Source organism: Cimex lectularius, unplaced genomic scaffold (genome assembly GCF_000648675.2).
Source record: "Cimex lectularius strain Harlan isolate CLEC.00 unplaced genomic scaffold, Clec_2.1 scaffold117, whole genome shotgun sequence".
Classification (NCBI taxonomy): domain Eukaryota; kingdom Metazoa; phylum Arthropoda; class Insecta; order Hemiptera; family Cimicidae; genus Cimex; species Cimex lectularius.
This window is the reverse complement of record NW_019392706.1, coordinates 1368821-1391664: the sequence shown is the minus strand read 5'-3', so window position 1 is coordinate 1391664 and position 22844 is coordinate 1368821. Positions and strand designations below refer to the sequence as shown.

The following is a 22844-nucleotide window of genomic DNA, read 5'->3' as shown; positions in this document are numbered from 1 at the left end:
AGTGGTTCGGTCTGGCACATGGAAAATCGTATGTATCTCAATATTACGTTTTTACTACAAACAGAATTTGTGTATTTTTGTTTTATGTATCTCAATAGCTTTTTCCCGTCAAATTAACTATATTTAATTTCAAATTAACCCTTTTTCCTTCAAATAACTTTTTAACTTTAAATTAACATTTTTTACCTTAAAAAAAAACCATTTTTACCTTTAAATTAAACCTTTTTATTCCAAATTAACCATTTTTAATTTTAATTTAACCCGTTCTTTAAAGTATCAAAAAACTTAAAAAAATGGTTTGAAATATAAGCTTATAAAACAAAATTCCTCTTTATTTGAGATTTATATTTAAATATAAGAAGATCACATGAAGATTAATTACATTTAAAATTAAAGATTACATAAAATTAAGTACAAAAATAACGGATTCTTCTTTCAATTTGGCTTTAAAAATATATAAAATGGGTTCTTATAGATTTTTTCCGTCAAATGAACCCTTTTTCACTTCAATATTTATAATTTAAAATTAACTCTTTTTAACTTCAAATTAACCTTTTCTTTAAACCGTAGTAAAATCTGTATATGGGAGATTTTTTATATAAAATAATTGGGCTTTTCCAAGCCCATGTGAAAATTAAATAATATAAAAATTAGAAGTTGTATAAAATTAAAGGATTCTTCTTTTAATTTGCAAATAAAAAAATAAAAAATAAAAAATGGGTTCTAATATATAATACCTCATAAAAATCCATTTCAATTAAAATTAAAAGTTCAAAATTAAATATAAAAAGAATTGGTTCTTCTATTAATTCGAGATTTTTAAAATATAAAACAATTATTTTATTAAAATCTATATAGATCAAGTATTTTATATTTACAAATATCTCGAATTAATAAAAGAATAATTTATTTTTATATTTAAGTTTATATCCCTTTATCTTACATTAAAAGAAGAAACGTTTATTTTTATATTTATTTTATATAATTTCAAATTTTAATTGTGATTAATTAAATAATCTAGATTTAGATAAATTTCCCTTTGAGGAGATGATTATTTTCATTTTTACTTTTAAATAAAATAAACTAGCATGTCTGAAGCAAATGCAGGAAATAACCCGCCTAATCTAGCATTCAGCATGACAAATGTATCTAATTTTTTGGGATATGAAATTGTCGGTAAACAAAAAAAGACCCCTATCAGCCTCTACAGATTCTGGAGAAAGTGAACCTGAAAAATAGATCTGCGCTTTCAACGAAACAGTGGAAATCCCTTTTAATTTTCCTCTAGTTTTAGTTGTCCAGAATCAAAATCCTTCCGAATCGTTGAAAGCTTTGTCACCTTTTATCATAAATCGCATGATAAATTCCTGGTTCCCCAAAATCGATTAAAAAGTTACGAAACTTTTCTAATAAAATGCCATAATATACGAAAATCACGACGTTTCCTTAAAATGAATACGATTCACACTACCCCAGTAGAAATCCCTCAACTTTTTAAAAGGAGTTACATACTCCCGAGAACTGTCAACAGTGCCCTTAGACGAAACGGAAATGGAATTATAAAACCAGTGTTACCGATGTCCACCGAATCCGCAACAATATTGATGGGAAAAATATCCCAACTGGAACCCATATATTAACCTTTACATCCCCATACCCACCCAAATCTATTAAGGCTGGATACCTTTCAATAAAATTCAGATCTTATGCACTCAATCCCAGACAATGTAGACGATGTCATAAGTTTGGACATTCAATAATTAAATGCCCAGACGAAGAATTATGTCCTAAATGTGGAGGAAAAACAACATCCTCAAATACCTTGGTGTCACTTTTAACCAGAAATTACCCTTATGTCAAACAACCAAAAGCAACGTGATCTAGAATGTTGGATATGATCTGTATCTTAAGCAACACTTCCTGGGGAGCTGATCGTAGCACTTTACTAAAGTTTTACAATGCTTAAATTCTCTCTCGTATAGACTATGATGCTGCTGCTTATGATTCAGCCAAAATATGTGTCCTGAAAATACTCGACCCTGTGCATCATAGAGCTCTTAAATTCTGTACGGCGCATTTAGATCTATCTAGCCCTATTATCAGGAGAAAGAAGCAAGTTGTTCCTTTTATAGAAACATTAGAGCAAACCCAGAATACCTGCATAATCAAATGAAATGATCCGAATATTATATTATCCCATGAAAACCACCCTAAACTGCCTACACCATTTATATATCGGGCAAATAAATATCACATTCCAATTTAGATGCGGATCAAACCCAAAAAATAACCCAGCCCCCTAACTCCTCTCTGACTACTTTCAGAAGTCAAATTGGATTTTTTCTTACAAATACGTAAAAACATGAAAAAAAACCCTATAGAGTTCAAACAAAAATTCCTTGAATTAAACTAATATAACGATGATGATGCTTTAGTCATATACACTGATGGTTCCAAAAAATCACATATAGTAGTAGGTTGTTCTTATCTAATTGAAAATCACCCTTCTGTCTTTCGTTTACCATCACTTTGAAGTTCAAATACTGCAGAAATATTTGCCAATTTAAATGCTTTAGATGATTCCTCTATCACCATAAAATAATTATGTATTCTGATTCTTAGAGGTGCGCTTCAAGCAATTCAGAACCCGTACTCCAAAAATACATTAGTTCAGAACATTTGGCTTAACTTAAAAATATATCTCTGAACGGCTCTTCTGTTTCCTTCATTTGGATACCAAGTCATGTCGGGATCAAGGGAAATGAGCTAGCTGACACCGCAAACTTCCAAAACTGCACAGAACAGTCCCATTATCTCAGTGTTAATAAATATTGAAGATATAAAGTCTACTTTCAAACTTAAATTAATTGAAAATTGGGAAAATTAGTGGAAACTAATCCCTTCCAACAAATTACGAAATATAAAAGAGACGTTAGAGCTTGGGCTAACTAGCTATTCTTCCAAAATTTCTTCGTGTAGAAGTTGTGCTATGTCGATGGAAAAATCTAGACCGCCAACATGCCTTTGGAGTGATCAATTAGATGTATTTATAAATACTTGCCCCCTCCCTTTTGTCTGAAGAGGGCTCATTACTCCAAAATCCCCTGGACTATAAAAATGTTAGAGAATGGACAGGAAAAATTGATCATGTCATCAAAGTCTAAAAATGAGAAATCTCTATAAACTTATATAAATTTCCAAAACAGTTATGGCTGTGTTCTTCCTGAGGACTGAGGTGGGCGGTTTTGCTTCCTGGGTCTGGTGGGGGTGCTACGTTCCTGGGGAATTTGTTCCTGATTTAAGTCAGAATGGGCAGTAAGCTCGGAGAGTCTTACTGGCATGGCACACAGGCAGCCCCTCAAACCCCGAATCTTACTAAATTAACTTTAAACCTGGGAGTACAATCCCATCATGTACAGGGACTTGTTTTCCTGGGGGTTCATAGGACAGAAAAAGAAGAGATAATTATCCGAAGAAAACCAATACCCCTGGTAGTACAAAGGCGATGATAAACGTCCAACAGCCTAATTATTTTATACAAAAAATCGCAAATATACAGGAATTTTACTTTACAGGCGTATTTTATACCATCTCCTAAGTTTTTACTGTTTAAAAAAATGGTTAATTTGAAATTAAAAAAACTTCACTTCAATTGAGGTTAAAAAGGGTTAAAAAGCTAAACTCGAGCCAAATTCAAAAGTAATAATTTGAACATTTTTGATTAATGAGTTAATGGGAAGGTGAGGTTGCTTTATCCTGCACAATTTGGATATGTTGGGTTTAAGTTTTGATAACTGGGGCCGGGTGTCAAATTCAGCATCTAGACAGCTTTAGCTTTGGAGGCTATGCACATAGAATATCCGGATTCTCATAGGTATGTTGTGTCAAATGGAACAAAACGTTTTGCTTTTTCAACGAGCGGTTGAAAATCTTTGTTTTCCAGACGGAGCAAAACATGGAGGTAAATATCGAATTCGAAATTAGGTATCAAGGTGGTGTGTGAAGTAATGTTTACCAAACATTCGTATTCACTTGAAGATAGACCGGTTGGCTTTGTCGAAACAGAAAACCGTTTGAGCGCCCGTTCATGGTCTTGTGGCATTGTATTTCGTGTTGTTGGGAAGTAGTGCTCAAAGGACATCTCCAAACATCAAAGGCATTCACATATTTCATCAATCAACCGTTCGCAAGCTCCAGTTTGTTTTCTTTAAAAAAAAATCATTTACCACAAGAAAACATTATACCTCTTCCTTCTCAACAGATTCAACCCAAAACTGGATTTTTCTTTTTAAGGCGCGAACATTGTCATTAGCTTTGAAAGTTGTATGATGTTCCCTTGTAAAGAAAGACTCATCTCATTCATTTTCAGGAAAATATCTAATAAATTCGACTGTATACAGTGCCATTTCTTATAATGAAAACGTTGGCCAATTCGACATTGTGGTCCATCAATCTCTAGAGATAAGATTTCAGACTTCTGTCTGGAGAAGGAATGATGAAGGCTACCCATATCGTCATATAGAATTGTGAAATGTCAGTCTTCAATGGCCGCAACTTGATATAATTAATAATTTGAACAGACTCTTCCAAACTTTTCTTAAAATAGGCTGGAATTTGTTTCATAGCTAAAGAATGTCTGTGGAGAACACAATGACGCAAGATTCAACATCGTTAACACACGGTTTTATGAGGGTTTCCGCGATGGCAGAAACCTATACGAAAAACAGAAAGCTTAGTTTTCACCTGCTGATGCCACTTGATACCTTATCATGGTTTGAGAAGCAGCCAGATCAGTGCGCTTCCTCATCAACAAATCAGTCTGTTTCTCCCGAGTTGTGAGTGTGTAACCTCAAAATGACGTGGCAATTTGACTGGAACAATCGAACTGTTTCGAAAGACTTTCGTGCAAACCTCACTTGAGCTTAACACTCATCAGTCTCTGTAAATTCCAATTCTAAGTAGCCGACGTGATAGTAACATTTTTTAGATATCCCATTTCCACTAGCTATTTGAACTGCACCTATTCGGAGACTTATAGAATTTAAGCATGCTGGATCCAGTATCAAAAATGAAATTTTTAGGAAGCCGAACGACCGTCCAGTATATTCCCGTCCGTCTCACTTACCTTCCCTATTTAAACAAACCTGACCACTGATTATATGGACAACTTTAAATGCCAAAAAAATCTACAATTTTTTCATTTTATTTATTCATTCTACTTTATTTTTATAATTATGAATTTTTCTCGAAGTTTACCGCAAACCACTTAATTTGGCCGGCGGATCCTCAAGGAGTTCGAGGACCGCGGTCTCCGAAGCCCTGGAATAGAGGAACGGGTTAATCTTAACCCTGCATTAAATTTTCTTAGTTTCGTCATCAGGCTGCAGTGGCTTTCATTCATTTATAGTTTCATCCTGATACTTTTTCCTTTGGGCTGGAATTTCAAATTGAGAATATTCCTGTTTGAGTCATATGAAGTAAGTGAAAATAATTCTTGTGATAATGGAGGGCTTAACATCCAACTACCTATTGGGCTTCGAGGAAGAAGGGGTCAAACTACTTTACAATACGTTTTACTTAGTATTACCAATTAAAAATTCCATGGGTTATGCCGGGATTTGAACCGAGAACCACAGCGTGGCAAATGCGAGTCTGTCACCCTAACCACGCTTTATATATTAATCGGGCATCGGTTTTTATCATTTTTTATTATCATTTTCTTCTTCAGGCTTCAAAGACGGTTTCACTTTTTTTGAATCCTGCGTTTTCAGAAACTCTTTTTAAAGGATTGTGGTAGTTTCCGTTGTTTCACCGTTAGGTTTCACTTTTGCACAACCATTAGACAAATCGTACGTAATCCTTTTCACGCAAACGAGGTCGACAGTGAATGAATCAAACCGTGCTTTTATCTTAAATTTTATGCGTTTACGCAAACCCCAAGAGTATTTTTTCTTGCTTCAGGTGGTGATGAACTCAGTACGAGCCGAGTGCATTTGGAAAACCACGCCCAAGTCGAGGTGTCGTAAGACACCGCTTATTTATTACATATTTGGAGAGAAACGTGACAAAATCATATTTCATTCATTTTCTTGAAAAGGAGAGTCGAGTCGCTCTTTGAAAATTTATGCTCTAAGCATAAAAATCCCTGTTTTCAATATCCTCTACGACACCTAGGGACAAGGGTTTATTTTTTCAAGCAAGAAACACGGTATTCGTTAATCACATCTTAAAAACACTGAATACAAATCTTTGGTCAATCAATAAATATTTTTCCCTGAAAATTGTGAACCTTCCAAATGGCTCCGATTTTTTCTTCGAAAATCATGACAATTGAATTGAAAATTTTAAAAAGACCCGAACGATCCTCCTGAAATTTTACAAAGATTTAGAACCGTTTAAACTACCTTTGGGTAACATAAAGTGCACAAAACTGGCCTTGGTGAATAAATCAGAACTGGAGAAACAAAATAAAACGTATGAGGTGTATTTGTCCATTTTATTTTTGTCTCCACACTTATAATGATAAAAAAAACTATAAGTTTTTGACATAGGCTAAACGAAGAGAATTTTTGCTTTCAAACTGTCGTAGAAACATAGGATTTGGATAATATCGAGAGGGGTTAAGGATTTTTACGTTCATAAGACAGGACTTCAGTGAAAAAAATGGTCACACCCCAAAATATCTATTTTTGTTTTCTAAAATAATTGTGATAATTTTAAAACGACTCCACCGATCCACGGAGATTTTCATAGGGGCTTAGAACTCAATAAACTACACGTAATGCCACAAACTTGACCTCCGTTAATAAGTTACAACCAGAAATATTGTATAAAACCTTTGACAAGGCTTTGTTGATGTCATTTTTATTCTCCTTTCAATCGGTTGCAATAACGTTACGTTTGGATCGGATTCAGAGGAGTTATGAATTCTTATGTCCGGTACACCGAACATCGTAGAAAGGAAAATTTCATCTGTCTAATCCAGCCCAGAAATGTTTACTTTTTATTTTTTCTCTTGACCCACTCTTTTCCACAGACGGAAGACAACAAAAACACACTTTTCATAAAAAGTAGACTTTATTTTTTGCTGGGTGATGCCCCGAAATCGATATTGTTTAAAAAAAAAAAGACTACTTTTTATGAAAACTGGTTTTGGTGATCTCCGTCTGTGGAATAGAGTGGGTCTAGATAAAAAAATAAATTTCAATTACAACCTATTGAATAGAAAAAAACAACAATACTATCACTGCGTGTGGTGATTAGTGACCGTTAATCGATAATTATTCAGAAATCGTGAGATGCGGTCTGGTGTGATGTAGGTTTCAGAAAAACATTTTCTTTATCGTGCCAACGTTTCGATCTTTATTGAGATCATCTTCAGGGCCTGGAATTTACAAACATTGTTTACATTTAACAAATACATTTAGGATGTGGAAAAGTGAATTATATACAATGCAAAATATATTTTTTATATTCAATCAAAGTATTTCTACTCACTCAAAGTGTTTGTCTTCTGTGTAATTGTGCCATTCTTGCGTAAAACGTCAAAATCTCACTGGCAATCTCAACACGACACGCAAGAATGGCACAATTACACAGAAGACAAACACTTTGAGTGAGTAGAAATACTTTGATTGAATATACAAAATATATTTGGCATTGTATAAATTCCCTTTTCCACATCCTAAATGTATTTGTTAAATGTAAACAATGTTTGTAAATCCCAGGCCCTGAAGATGATCTCAATAAAGATCGAAACGTTGGCACGATAAAGAAAATGTTTTTCTGAAACCTACATCTTATTTTTTACCCTAGGTAAAAAGCAAAACAAATCTAATGATATATAATAACCTAGAAATACACGCACAACAAATCAGAATCATTTTTAAATAACATTATGTAAATTGCATTTAAAAAAATCTTCATTGGGAAGAATGGTCGGACAAATCCGTAGTTTCTCCTTCTTAGTGTGTGTACTGTGTGTGCTTTCTAACTCACTTTTATTATAGCATAGGCTTAGATTTTTGAAAAAAATAATCGAAGGTCTGATGAGTAATTGATAAATTCCAATACAAAGCGTAATTGGTGGGCATGAAGTTATTTTTTATATAGATTATATAGATGGTCGCTACCATCTGGTAAGCACCATTTCCACGCGCCATTAAAGAAGAAAATGGCATATTTGTGATTGCAAGGCTAATTGTTTTTTTCTTCGACCGTAACCCTGGGTTATAATCAATTTGTTATTTTATGTCCGAAAGAGCATGCAGCCACCTCACTTTTCCTGGCAAGTTACAACTGCCGTCTGACTCATCTGTACCATCCATTTTCGTTTCGAGGCGAAATTATCTCCTCCGTGCTTCTTCTTAGGCGGAAGGAGTGGGAAACGCGGAACTACCGAGTTTAAAGACGAGGAGTGGAAGATGAGATGAGTGTAGGGAACAAGAAAGAGAGAAGGGTTGGTGATTGAAGACAGGTAAGAAGGTAGGCTCAGTCAGTGCTATGCTTCGTTCACGTGAGCACACCTCTCTGCATCATGTGACATTCAACATGTATTTCCAATCGCAGACTAATATCATTTTTTTCATCATGATTTTCGCCATTTGTGACAGGTGACACATCATTTTCTACTCAATCCTATGACCCATTTTTTCTTTTTCTCGTAGAAATTTTTTTTTTTCGAGATAAAATTTTTCATTAACGAAACACACCGTTTTGTGAAATTTACTTGAAACAAGTTCTCATTTAGATTTTTCCTATTCTTTTCAGATGAAAATCTGGATTGTAAAATTAAAACATGAACTTTGAAAAAATTCAGACTGTGGCCTAGTAAAACAATATAAAAGAAACCACATTTACACCATGTAACAATAGATAGAATTTATACAGTTTTTTTTCAATGAAGACAATAAAACAGTCACTTTGCTCTAGCATTGATAAAACGAGAAGATGGAAAACATTTCACTCCATGCTAAATTTTTCAATATATTTTTTTAAAAGGGTAAAACGCAAAATTTAAAATGTATTAATAAATATATAAATAATGAAAAAAAAACCACGAAATTGTCGAAACAGAAAGTAATTTAAATGAATTTTTATGGACTGTTCACTCTTTATTTACGGACAAGAAAGCGTTGAAGTCTCTCAGGCAGGCATTTTCTTATGCTATCTCGTCTTTGTTTTTTCGGTTAAACATTCTTGAAATCATTTTTATTCATGATGATAAATAAAAAATAAATCGACTTTTTTTATTTTAAAACAATTGGGATGCAATGAGAGTAATTCTTACTCTAGTAAAGTCCTGTGTCTTGGTGGCGAACTTATTTAATTTTATCGAAACTTTCATAATGAATTTTGATTTTATGGCCTTATCTCTGATTTGATGAGATGTCAAGAGAATTGTTTTAACATGTGTCAAATGGCAGTACAGTTTTTCACTCTTAACAAATCGTTCAAACCAATGCCATACTTGACGTATTGTTGTTTATTTGGATGGAAAAGTGGGACCGTTTTTCGAACCAAAAAATGCCTTTTTGATTTACTACAACCTTTTTTGCACAGAATGGAACTAGTTTCATTTGATTCCTAGATTCAGAAGTGGCTCAAATAATTGTTTATATATTACGAATCAAATGTAGTATATCTTGCCTGGATGAAATTACAGCTCGCTATCCTTTACTGCTTGAAGACTCTCTTTTATGTGTAATTATTTTCAAAAACTATATTTCCAAGTAAAACCTCTTCTTGTCAAGCCCCCTTATTTAATCCATTTGTCAAATTTTCCTAGAAACGGGAAAAACTCCAGCTGGAACAGAAAATATTTACTGAAAAGTGGTTCTTTTTCACATTTCAGCACACTTTTCTCCAAAACAATTCATCATACTGAAACGATTCTTTTGGCCTTTTGTAGATCAATAACAGGCAAATAATCTAAGCGGACGATTTCAATATTATTTAAAAATAGGTTAAACAAGATTTGACTTAAAATGTACCACTGATTAACCCCTTGAAATTAACATTAACACATTTGTACAATTGATGTTGTTGATTAATCCAACAAATCTTTTCAATAATGTTTTGTACTGAAACCTATTTTGAATAGAATGAAGTTGGTTTTATGAAAAGTTTTAGAAGTGGATAATTTTTTGAAACTTGCGAGACAAATGTTCTGATATATGTCGCATTGATGAACTTTCAACTCGTCATCCCTTAAGAAGTTTAAATACTCTTGTCTTTTATTATATTTATGCACGGATGAAACAAGTTCCATGACATTCGGACCATTAGTTGTGGTTCAAATAATTCTTTTGAATGATGCGATTCAAGTATTCTGGTGATTCTTGCTTTGATGAACATTCCACCCGCCTTACCGTTTGAGGAATTTCTTTTAGGTATATTCTTTGTTTGTCAAAAACTAACCCAAGAAAAACGTTTTCTATGGACTCCGTACTGGAAGAGGACTCGGAGTATACCGTTTTTATGGCAATAGGAATAAGGCGAACCCGATTAGAAAATCGCGTTTACTGGTAAGATGTACTTTTTCACATTTCGGTACAATTTTCTCCATAACCCTTCATCTTATAGAAAAGATTTTTTTTTCATTCTGTAGATGAATAATAGGCAAATAATCGAAGCGATTATTTAAAAAACACCCAGGAGCGGAGAAATAATTTTCACATTTTTCCTCTCTTAATTTTTAATATTTTTGCATTTCCTCTTTTGCATCTTGAAGTTGTTGCCGAAAATTAACGATCTCCTATTTAAAAAAATAAACTTATCTATGAATATGTAGTACAATAAGATACACAAAGCAAAAAAGATCGGTTGTAATGGACCGAAATTTTGGCCTCTCATTGAGCAACTAAATTACCATGAAATATGGTACAATTTTAGAGTTTGATGCTCACTCAGAAAGTAGAGATTCTCCTGAAAAGATGTGGCTATCATAAATAAAATCCATCGACTAGAAGTGGAGTTAAATAGGGGAAAAAACGGCCGTTCATCCGAAACACTCTCACAACCCCCTTAACGGCTTTTGTAGTTTGGTTCTAACAGGCTTTATAGTGTCAATACAAATATACAGTTGCCCACCTTGGATTAATCGTTTAATTTACATGTAGTTCTTTTTATTTTCGTTTGTTTTTCAACGGTTTGTAATTTGGAAAGAACAAATCATGGAAAGACAAACAAAAATACAAATCTATTTGACTACATTCCAGAACATCAAATATTGCAGAGATTTTACATATTTTGTAAGAGTGGAATGGACAATGAGGGACCAGATGCCATACTAGCTTGCTAATCAATGCCACTACTTCAAAATATAACATCACCAGCAAGTACAAGGTACTTATACCAGAAAGGGGTGAGTGGGTCAAAGGAACACGTCAGAAGGCCAATTACTATTAGTAAACTGACGGCTCAAAAACGGAAAGAGGCACGGGCAAGAGTCATCGGAATGAATCCGAATGACCGAATGACCGTGAATTCGCTACAGTTTTCCAGTCTAGCAATTAACACTGCGCCAGAGAATTAAAAAGGCTAGGAAGAGCATTAAGACCTTAGCCCATGAGAGGTAAAGGCAAAAAGCGTGTGAAGGAACCCTGGCAGAAGTCAGGAGAGATAGATAGATAGATAGAGAGAGAGAGTAAATAATTTGACAAAGCTTTATGAAATGACCGGTGTGCTAATCTACAGAGCACCCTTATCAACAACATGTATAATTTCTTGCTTAACATGTGTAATTTCTTAATTTGTATGATTTTATTGGCTAATAGTCAACGGCGTCTATCTGCTAAATTTAAACTGACTAATTAGTGTCATAACAAATACAGTTAAGTCCACTTAATGTCCTGGTTTAATTTCCTTAGTCAACCTCGTAATTTTAAACAAGTAAACTCTTTAAAAAAGTGGTATTTGTTCAGATCAGCCGTCTTACTGATTGTTGATTTATGTAAGCTCGAATCTGCGCACACATGTACAAAGTTTATATATATATTTATATATCATATATCGACTTTTATAAACGAGTTGATAATTAAACTATCTGTTTAATGGTCTATGTACCCGACATCGCCCCTCAAATGAACCGGATTTAGGCTTCAAATCGATTGGTAATACGGTGATTGTATTTTCATGTACTATTGTAAATTTAACAAAATTTGACAAGAGAGACAAGTAATAAAAAGAAATGCAGCCTGAGAATTGAAAATCTAATCAAATAAATTTTGATGCTTACAAAAAATTAATTAGGAGTTAAAAATAACTGATTTGTTACTGATCCGTGATTGTTTCATGAGATTCGAAGTTAAATTGTTCAGACAAAAATCTTATCTGAGTTGAAACGTTGATAGGTGCTCTTGTGATCCGCCAATCCTCAATAGTCGTTGCCTCCGTTATTACGCCAATGGTCTGTTTCATTTTTACAAGACGTATATGGGAATAATGAACGATGGCAAAATCCCAGAGGGGATCAGTGATGATTACAATTTATAACAACAGCTCATAAACTCGCAAATCCCCAATCCCATATTCTATAATCTAACCCCTGTTATAACGTCCTGGAGAGAGAGTGAGAGAGAAAAATAAAAAAAATAATTTGACAAAGCTTTATGAAATGACCGGTGTGCTAATCTACCGAGCAACTTTATCAAGTGCTTAACACGCATTTGTTGTGTCTGTGACGAAATATAGGATGCTGTAAATACAATATTCTATTTTGTTCATTTCAGTCGTTTTACTGATTACTGATTTATGTAAGCTCGTATCTGCGTACGCATGTATTGGGTTGTCCGGAAAATAATGCAGGATTTTAAGTTTTCATTAAAAAAAATCTATATAAAATATTCTGTTTACGTTTACAGGATTACTCATTTGTATGAATGTCAACACTTATTAATCCTCTTCCAAATGATATTGTTTGTTTACCTCTGTAGCATTCCGCTACTTGGAAATAATTCAGTCATCCTTATAATGTCAAAGCGAGAATTTCGTACGATTTTCTTTTACGAGTTTAAACTCGGCCGAAGCGGAGCCCAAACGGCTAGAAACATTAACCAAGTCTGGGGCGAGGGTTGTGTTAATGAGTGCACTGTGCAAAGGTGGTTTAAAAAATTTCGGGAGGGAGATTTCAGCCTTGAAGATGAAGAAGGTCGTGGAAGGCCTTCCTCTCTTAATGATGATGTTCTGCGATCAGTGGTGGAAGAAAACCCCAAAACAACTGTTCGAGAACTTGCAGAGCAACTCAAAGTCAGTAAAACGACCGTCGCTGACCACCTCAAGGCGATTGGAAAAGTGAAAAAACTCGAAAATTGGGTTCCACACTCATTAAACGATCGCCAAAAAAATCAGCGCTTTGATGTTTGTGCATCACTTCTTTGTCGAAACAAAAATGACCCATTTCTGGCCAGAATTGTTACATGTGACGAAAAGTGGATTCTGGACAGTGGCTCGACAAAGGAGAAGCTCCAATACATTTTCCAAAGCCCCCAACTCATCAAAAAAAGGTAATGGTTACGGTATGGTGGGCTTCATTTGGTTTAATACACTACAGCTTCTTAATTCCTGGCGAAACCATCAATGCTGAATCATACTGTAACCAAATTAATACCATGCATCAGAAATTGGCAGTAATGAAGCCCTCTTTGGTCAATCGGAAAGGGCCCATTTTGTTGCATGACAACGCTCGACCACATGTGTCACGTGTAACGTCACAAAAATTATTGGAGCTTGGCTATGAAACTTTGCCTCACCCACCCTACTCTCCGGACCTCTCGCCTACTGACTACCATTTTTTTAGACACCTGGACCACTACTTAGAACACATAATATTCAAAAATCAAACGGAACTGGAAAATGCATTTATTGACTTTATCAATTCTAAAAATTCTGAATTCTACTCAGACGGAATTAATAAGTTACCAACACGTTGGGAGAAATGTATTGAGAGTATGGGAAATTATTTTGATTAAAGAACATTGCTTTAAAGTAACTAGTTTCTTTTTTTTTGTTTAATACCAAAATCCTGCATTATTTTCCGGACAACCCAATAGAAAGTTGTGCCTATCACTTCTCGCAGTCTCCAGCTTTTGTAATTTACTATAAATTACTGGTAGGCCTCGAGAATCACCCATCCCGGTGTTGCAGTCCGGAGTCAGACAGAGCTCGGTTTTATTCGTCCAGCCGCCGAGGTTGGGCTCCAGAGGCTCAAGAGCCAGGCCAGTTCAGCCCCCAGCGCAATCAGTCTCAATCACTCTTAAATACATTATTTCCTATTAACATGCCATTCACTCAGTTAGAGTGCAGCAGTACTCGATATTCCTCCATCACCCTTTACATCTACTATATAACCTAATTGAGGGTCGATGGGGTACATAATATTCGGCTATCGGCCCTCTAACTCTATGCATTCACGCTAATAAATATATTCTGTCTCAACGTACACAAAGACGTATTACAAAAATAACATACAACAGCTCACAAGACGAGACATCTACAAAGAAAGTATTTTGTACGATAAAACAGCCCTATATCCTCCAAAAATCGGAACAGGGAACCTGGATACTCACTGCCGTGCTCATGAACAACAAGCGGTGCACCCTTTAATCAGGTGGAACACTTCGAACAACCGTTCTTTACATGCCGGGCACAGACGCGGGCTTTGGACCAAAAGTAAATGTTCGTGTATCAACCTCAGGTGGCCTACCCATAATCGGGTGAGGACGACCCTTCTTCTGTGGGTCATATCCTCCGAGAGCCACCTATTGACATTGGTCTTGATACGAAAGCTTCAGTCGTCTCATAATGTGTGGCTGTAGCAGGCTCAGTTTTCGTGTGATCTCTGGGTCAGCGTGCGAGATATTTATGTAAAATCTATGTATTATGATTATGATACTCCTTTCGGCATAACCCCCAGAGTTGAATATCATTCATATATATAATGAGTAAATTATGACTTTATTTTATATTAATCGTTGGGAATTATTAACCGCAACCCATAAAATTGTTGGAGTTTGAAGTCAAGTTCTTTCATTTCCTTCATGATGTGTTCTTTTCAATTTGATTTACTTACGTCATGCCTTAATGTTTTACCGAACTCTGGGATAATACGTTTAATTGAAGGCGATTGGCTGGTCTACTAATTTTCCATTTGTAAAGTTATAGCTTCCCTTTTTAAACTTAAATAAAACATTTGTTAATTTCAATTTATTAACACTTTTCTTTCAACTGTTTTTTAAAATATAAAATTAATTTTAATTCCACATTAATGCTTCTTAGTTTGAAAATTAATCCTAACTTTAAAATAATCCATTTATTTTTTAGTGGTCAATTGACCAAGTTACTTCTTTCAATTAATTATTCTTTCTATGTAAGGTCTTGGTAGAGATAAAAAAGTTAGTGTCACGAGCGGGATTCGAACCCACGACCTTCGGCTAAATACGCCGCTGCTCTATCACTTGAGCTATTGTGACTTCGACCCTCAGATGGTGTGGTGGATTAGCTGGTTTTGCTATCGTAGTGATCTCAGCTACAAGATATTAAGGACATACCTAAGTCTATTCTTCTATTCTGTCAAGTTTATGTGGGTAAAACATCTTATTTGGATACCTGATGCTTGTAGACGAACATTTGGAGATAATTAACCCTAAGGAGATTTGCTTTACACATAGACAATCGACAGAGCTTTGAATTCGATTCAACTAACATCATGATGGTACCCTAATTGTGAGAGAATTAGGGAGAGAGAGAACAAGCAAAAAATCGGCACGGTAAAGATGACAACAGGTGCGATGTATTTGCAAAAGTCTCGACAAAGAGCAGTGCTTAGTTGAAAATGGAAACGGGGAAGGTCGTTATTCACTGACATTTTCTCGTAGCTACTAGGAGCCCTTTTTATAAAGACTTCCATAAGGGTCGGAATAACAAACGAAGTGTGTGAGGTAAGAATACTTTAGGACCCTTTTGAGCGTGAAAATCAATAAGTCACCGTCGTTGTGCCACGGTCTTACGAAAAATCTCGATGGTTAATATGCTCAAGTTGTGAACATGATGACAATAAACAACCTGCTGTCGATTCCGTACGACATTGATGATGCGAGCACAATACTTTTATTGGGTTTCTGAGAAATGGGCTAAATACGTCTGCAAAATATTTTCGCCGCTTCCAAACCTTCGATATCTTCATCTTTAGCCTGATTTATTGAAAGTGTTATTTAAACTAGAGAGAGAAGTCTTCCTTAAGAAAATTCAAATGTTCAAATGTTTAATATAATATTAATAAAGTAGAAAATCTTTTTTTGGTTTCTTACATGGAAGAAAATACTAAAAACAACGTATAATAAAAATGAAATATATGAATACACGATTTTTCGTTTTAGTCGGTTGAAAAAAGGTAACATAGATGATTGGATAATAGGTACTAATTCATGGGGTCCGAATGTATTTGGGGGACGATCGGTTGTGAAGATACTGTATCCTCACGTCCGGTGCTCCGCAGGTTCTCGCTGTTTTTTATTAGTCAGAAAAGATTTCGTAGTTGAGTTTCTTCGCTTGCCTCTTGTTGAGAAAGAATACGTTTTTGAATTAATCGATTGGATGTTGTCACAGTAATCACTTTGTCCGGGACGATCGGTTGTGAATGTACTCTTTATCTTTCGTGGTCCGCTTGTTCTCGCTGTTTTGTGTTGCCCTTGGATGATTTCATAGATTGATTTCATTGCTCATCTCTTTTTAAGAAAGAAGAAAGTTTGAAATAGCTGAATTTAATTATTAAATTAAATTGATCGCAGTATCACTTGGCCAGTCGCACAGCATTGGTCACACACCATTTCTAAAAAGAACACAACTTTGATTTCGACAAAATACAAGTACTAAACACTGAAAAGTTACGCCAAGATCATAAAGCAAATAAATCATTAAACTTTATTTTTCAATTTCTTTTTCATTCGCGGTTGCCCATAATAATTAACCTTCTTTTCAATATTGAATAGACCCCGAATCACAAATTCAATCCAGAAAATCCCCATTTTCGACTTACTTAAGTTAAACCGCCATTGATCAAAGAAATTATTTAAAATTTTTTAATTGTTACCGGTCTCTAAAAAACACGTATTCTTTATCTTTGATGGCCCGCAGGTTGTTTCTGTTTTCTTCGTTGGGCTGAGTTGAATTCAAAGTTGAATTTCTCTTCTCCTTTTGAGGAAGAAAAAAGTTTCAATAGTAGTTTTTGTCACAGTTTTTAATTTTTCCTGGCCGATCAGTTGTGACAGTACTTTTTATCTTTGATCGTTCGCAGGTACTCGCAATTTAAATTGGTCTGAGATGGTTTCATAATTGAATTTCTGTTCTCTTCTCTTTGTGAACATTTTGATTAGATAATTTAACCTTATTTCTGAGCCTGAAGGGTCGTTTTTTTTATCGGGTTGAGAAGTGAATAGCGTTTTCATTGGATTTCATTGTTACAAATGTTTATTCCTCTAGAAAAAAGAATGTTAAATGTGTTGAAACTTTCGCCTAGCTTTTAAAGAAGATATTAATTTTTCGTCTTGAAATCTTGTGAAAAATTATGATCCGCTGCTAAAAGACATAAGCAATCGTCAAAGGTTTGAATGAAGGAGCCAAGTTGAATTATTTCGTCCATTTCGGCTGCTTTATGGATTTTGTAAGATCGAAGGTTCGTTTGCGTTTTCTTCTTTGTACATGGAATGGCAGCGGAGGTTCGTGTTAACCGGCTTTATAATTGCTTCATTTGGAGTTATTTTTTCGGTGCATTAAAAAAAGAGAAAAGAAAACAAAGAAGGAATTTTGACTAAGTTTAGTGTTCTTTCAACTTTTTATTTTCCCCCAATTCTTCCGATTTTTCTTGTTTATTGATCAAAGGATTTTAAAGTGCACAGTTTTTATTTTGACTGAAAACATATCTCCAATGTTAGGTATTTATTTTTACTTTCATTTTTGTTTCCTTTGTGAAATTTTCTGCTCCACCGGTTGAGTGACAATGATCGTTCTAGCCAAGGCCCACGTCGAGTTTTTTCTCCATGAATTATACACCGATCCGTTATTAACTTGAACCTACAATACAACGGTCTAAAACAACAAATTGACTGATTTTTATATAAATCTTCCTTTATTATTTATGATTTAATTTTGGCAGGGAAAAAATAGAAGGAAACTCTGACAGTTTTTTAAAATCTTGGTAAAGTTATAGTTAAGTGTGAGTTCAGACTTAAAAATAGAAGACAGACACTGTTATAAAATAAAAGACACTGTTTCTAGGTTTCATTTGATTTTGGATGAATGGGAGAAATGCTTGTTACTCCACTAATTCAAAAAACTTTCAAATTATGGTTTTAATCGCGTAACTAATTAATAATTGTGCATTATATTACAACATCAACAACCTTATTCTATAAAAAGTCAAATTTTAATGGGCTCTAGTTGCCGAGAATAAATCTAGACAGTTTTTAAAATATGAGTTTCTGCCTTTTTTTAATGCATATATTTACAATTTATTATATATAATTTGATTTGGTTTGTTACCCAGGGTAAGAAAATAATAAGCAGGATTATATTAAACATATAAAAAACAAAAACCGAAAAACGCTTTTAGTAATGTTTTTCAGTAAAAGTGAACAAAAAATAGACATTTGTGGGCTTGATCTTAAGAATTTTGTCTTTGATAACTTGAGCTTAGTCTTAAAATTCACAATTCCTCTTGATTTATTCAAATTCAACGTTTCGACGTCCGTTGGAAAGCTTGACTTTTCTTCTTTCAGCTATATCCACAATGTACATACAATGATGTTCTTTGTTTGTAAGTGTGAAAAGTTAAAAGGAAATGCACAAAAACACTTCGAACATTTTAATTTATATCTCCGGTTTTAAGTTATTTACAGAGAGCCTCTTTGTGCCATTACGGTTTTTTAGTACTACGTTGAGGATACTAGGAAGCGGGGTTTGTGCTCCCCAGGCACTGCAGCCTTCTGGTGTATTGTACCTCAACCTTCGGGGTGCCGGGTCTAAAAAAAAAATGTAAATATGTCGCGTTCGAATGCAGGGCAGCTGAATTTGAACCCTGGACCTTCACCTTACATTGATGAGCTCCACCGACACAAAAAAGCTCTTATCTTTCAGCTTATGTCAACAAGGTTTAAATTTTATGATCATAAGTGAGAAAAATAAGCTTGTTAATGAACTAAAACACTTCAAATGTTTTATTTTATATTTCCGGTTCTGATTTATTTAAACATTTCAAATTTGCCATTACTCGTAGGTATAAGTTTCTAAATTTCTGTAAAGTTTCACGTGGATCGAAATTCTTTTTAAAATGATCACCGTTATTATGATTTTTGAAAACAAATCGACGCCATTTCGACGGCAAATTTGAGCGAAAAATGAATTTTTGATTTTTTAAATTTGAGGTTTTTCTAGTCTGTGGAAAACGATTATCAATTTCAGTTCTTGTTAAAGAAAAATATTTTAACAACTTGGCAGTATTTAGCGATATGAATTTTCTTCAAATTCCTTGAGGCTTCGTGTACTCCCAAGAAACCCCAAATTCTGCAATGAAATTATTAAATGCCTTATATTCAGCGAGATAATCCAATAAATCTTCTGGTTTAAAAATGTCCTTTATGTGTATATTTCCATTCGTTATAAGGGTTTAGGTCTTGTCATATTTTACCTTCAGTTGAGTCTTATAAATGCATTTTTGTAATCAATCCCAAGGGCTTGAAAATCTTTTTAACACTAATTTAAAGAGTTGGATAAATAAATAAAAAAGCTAGAGCCTGATAAATCTCAATAATTTGGTGAATATTTGGTAGAGAGTAAAACCGCCTTTAGGTCTCAAACGGAAATAGCTTTGTACATAGAGGCCAAAACCGATTTCCTTTGATGTCAGCGAGAGCCTGGAACTTGGTAAAAATTGTAAATATTTGTTTTGTATTGTACTTGTACAGGGCAAAAGTTCGCTCAAATTCTACGGTAGAATCGGATTCCGAAGTGTGATAGTTATATGCGCACCAGACTCTATATTTTGTATTGTCTACTAATCAACCGACTTTTCATGAAACAGGACTGATGTTGAACACTTGCATTCTACTGCTATTATTCTATACTATTAAAACACAAGTGTTCACGATAATACGATGAATGTTAAAAATCGTCGTGGGCAAGTGGGTGGGCAGTATCGCTTCCTCACATTTTGTGCAAGTGCATGCGCATATGTTAATCTGTTTGGAACAAAATCCATAGGGGATCATCTAGAACCCGTGTAATCTCTGACAATTGCTTTAGAATCCGACAAATGGTTTCAGAAGATATAGCAGTGTACGCGATTGTACATTTGCGGAGGCGATACCGTTGATACGATTGAGATAATAGGGGTTATCTAGAAACCAACCAGCACAATCTCTGAAAATTTCTTAAATATTGGTGTCATGGTTTCGGAGTCGTTTCGGTTGAAGGAATTGACCACAGACAGACCCGGAACAAAATTTGTTCAGAAAGGTCTAAAACGCAAAATGCGAGTGGAAATTTTGATTTTAGAGGACGCAATTTTTTTGAATACAAAGCTACTACCTTCGGTAGTTCGGAAGCAATAAACAGCTGGGAAAAAAAGAACAGTGTTCTTGGTCGAAATTTAAAGGAAACCACTAAAGATAGATAATTGATCAAACAATAATATGAAACGCAATAAATTTAGTTTACCATCTAGCTAACAGGTCAACACATTTCGGTTTGTCACCTAGCTAACAAATAAACTACTGACTTTAGTTTAGTGTCTAGCTAACATGTAAACAGACTTTAGTTTATCACCTAGCTAATAAATAAACTGGCTTTAGTTTTTCCTCTTGCTAACAACGCAACTGGATTTAATTTAACATCTAGCTAAAAATTCAACTGGCTTTCTTATTTACTAGCCAATAAGTAAACAGTTTAGTTTGTCACCTACCTAACAAGTCAAGATTCAGTAAACATTAAATTAAATTGGTAGGAAGAAATATTTTTCTGGAACATTATTGTTAGAATCTGTAAAACACGCTTCCTTTCGTTAATCTATTGTTTCAATTGTATTAATTTTGGTACAATTATTGGACTTAATTTTTGTTGATTACAAATCAACAATGTTGATCTTCAGTCAAGATCTGTTGTCCGAAATCGACTCTTGGGCCAAAACCTATATTGTAAACGTGGTTCCTTTAATCAAAACCGATAGATACCAACCGACTTCGTGAAAGTAGAAAAAATATTGTGGTAACTTTACCTACGAAAATGCATGCCGTTAACAATATGGTTGAAATCAAATGACATTTAGTACCGGCGTTTATTACACTGTGAGAACGTCCCACAATTATAGCAGTTCCTTTCTATCAACCGACCAACACCAAATAGAATGTAGTCGAGTTAGTAAGTAGTGTGTATGGATTTGTCAAACGAATTGATTAGACTGGAATTAGAATCGATTGAGAATGTCGGCAATGTCTAGGCGTCTAATCAACCCCGATTCTCGTGCCTTTTCTATGTCAATATTCTGTTATCAAAACCACGTAATTTTTGAAGTTTTAATGAAATTGCCTGGACGTGGACCGAATGGTGGCTGTATGCCGGGTCCAAAATGGGCAACATCCATTATATCCTACCTTCTCATATCAAGCAGATCTTTTATAAAACGTGCTGTCATCAACTCTATGCGCACCACGGAAAACCCCGGTAAAAAAACGGCCCGCATTTCTCAACAGAAAAGCGCACATTGTCATGTTGTCATGTTATGTTTGAGGATTCACATTTTTATAAAAAAGGTTATTCATTTGCCGATTTTTCTTTAATTTTATATGATTATTTAAATTTTTCTCCACATTTCTTATAAAAGATATTCGAACATACTGTTCCTTTATTACTTTATTATTAGGATAATTCAAATTTATAGGTGTTTTGTTAAGTAAGTGGAAATATTAAAGTAGAATTAGGACGTAAGTTTACGGACTAACATCGACAGGAAAGAAAATCGATTCGTTCTACATTGGACAATGTAGGCGAACAACATAAAAAACTTAACAACTCTCATCATGGGCTATTTTCAAGAGTCACGTTGTTAACAACGAAACCAGTGAGTCATGGGCCAATATAATTGAGGGAAAAACAATGATTGTAATCTGATACATTTCCGCGGGTCAACATTAATCGATTCTTCTGAAGTCTGATTTTGCCGTCTGGCTTATCCTAGATTTTTCTCTAATTCCTCTTTTGATTTTCCGGCTTTTGAATTAAGGCCCTGATTCCCAGGAAATTATAAATTAGTAGTATTATAAATGGCACCATACTGTGGTGGTGTCTTCAGGAGTTCGTTTTATCAGTCTTTCGCCATCCTTTACTTTTAAACACTCTCGTCTTTCATGTACAATTATGTACTTCAACCCTTTATGGACAGCATGAAAAAGGTTCCATGACATTCGGGACATTGGATGTGGTTCAAATTATGTTTTGTAAGTTGCGTATCAAATGTTCTGATGTATGTCACATTGATGAACTTTCAACTCGCCATCTCTTACGAAGTTTAAAGACTATTGTCTTTTATGTATATTCTATGTAAACTACAACGTTTTATGCACAGAATGAAAATTTTTCCATGACATTCTGATTATTAGATGTAGTTCAAATAATTTTTTGAAAGATGCGATTATAATATTCTGGTGTATATTGTGTTGATTCTCGTAATTATGTGCATTCTACAAAAGGTACAACCGTTTATGCACGGGAAATGATCCCATTAGATGGCATGGTTTAGAATTCGTTAAAGAAAAAGAAGAAATTTTTTTAGAAGTTGCGAATCACGTTTACTTTTA

At 34.5% G+C, this 22844-nt stretch overlaps 1 protein-coding gene across 3 annotated transcripts in view; it reads left to right on the top strand.

Annotated features, from left to right (window-relative positions):
- LOC106671019 (protein Wnt-7b) overlaps positions 1-22844 on the top strand; it is a 125892-nt gene continuing 103048 nt past the window's right edge. For 2 of the 3 annotated variants that reach the window (XM_014401756.2, XM_014401757.2), the window contains exon 1: positions 8473-8612. In XM_014401756.2, the coding sequence (XP_014257242.2) occupies positions 8503-8612 (110 nt within the window). In that variant the 5' untranslated portion in view covers positions 8473-8502. Of the gene's footprint in view, positions 29-8472; positions 8613-22844 lie in introns of those variants that run through there. The other variant, XM_014401758.2, reaches the window with a different exon arrangement.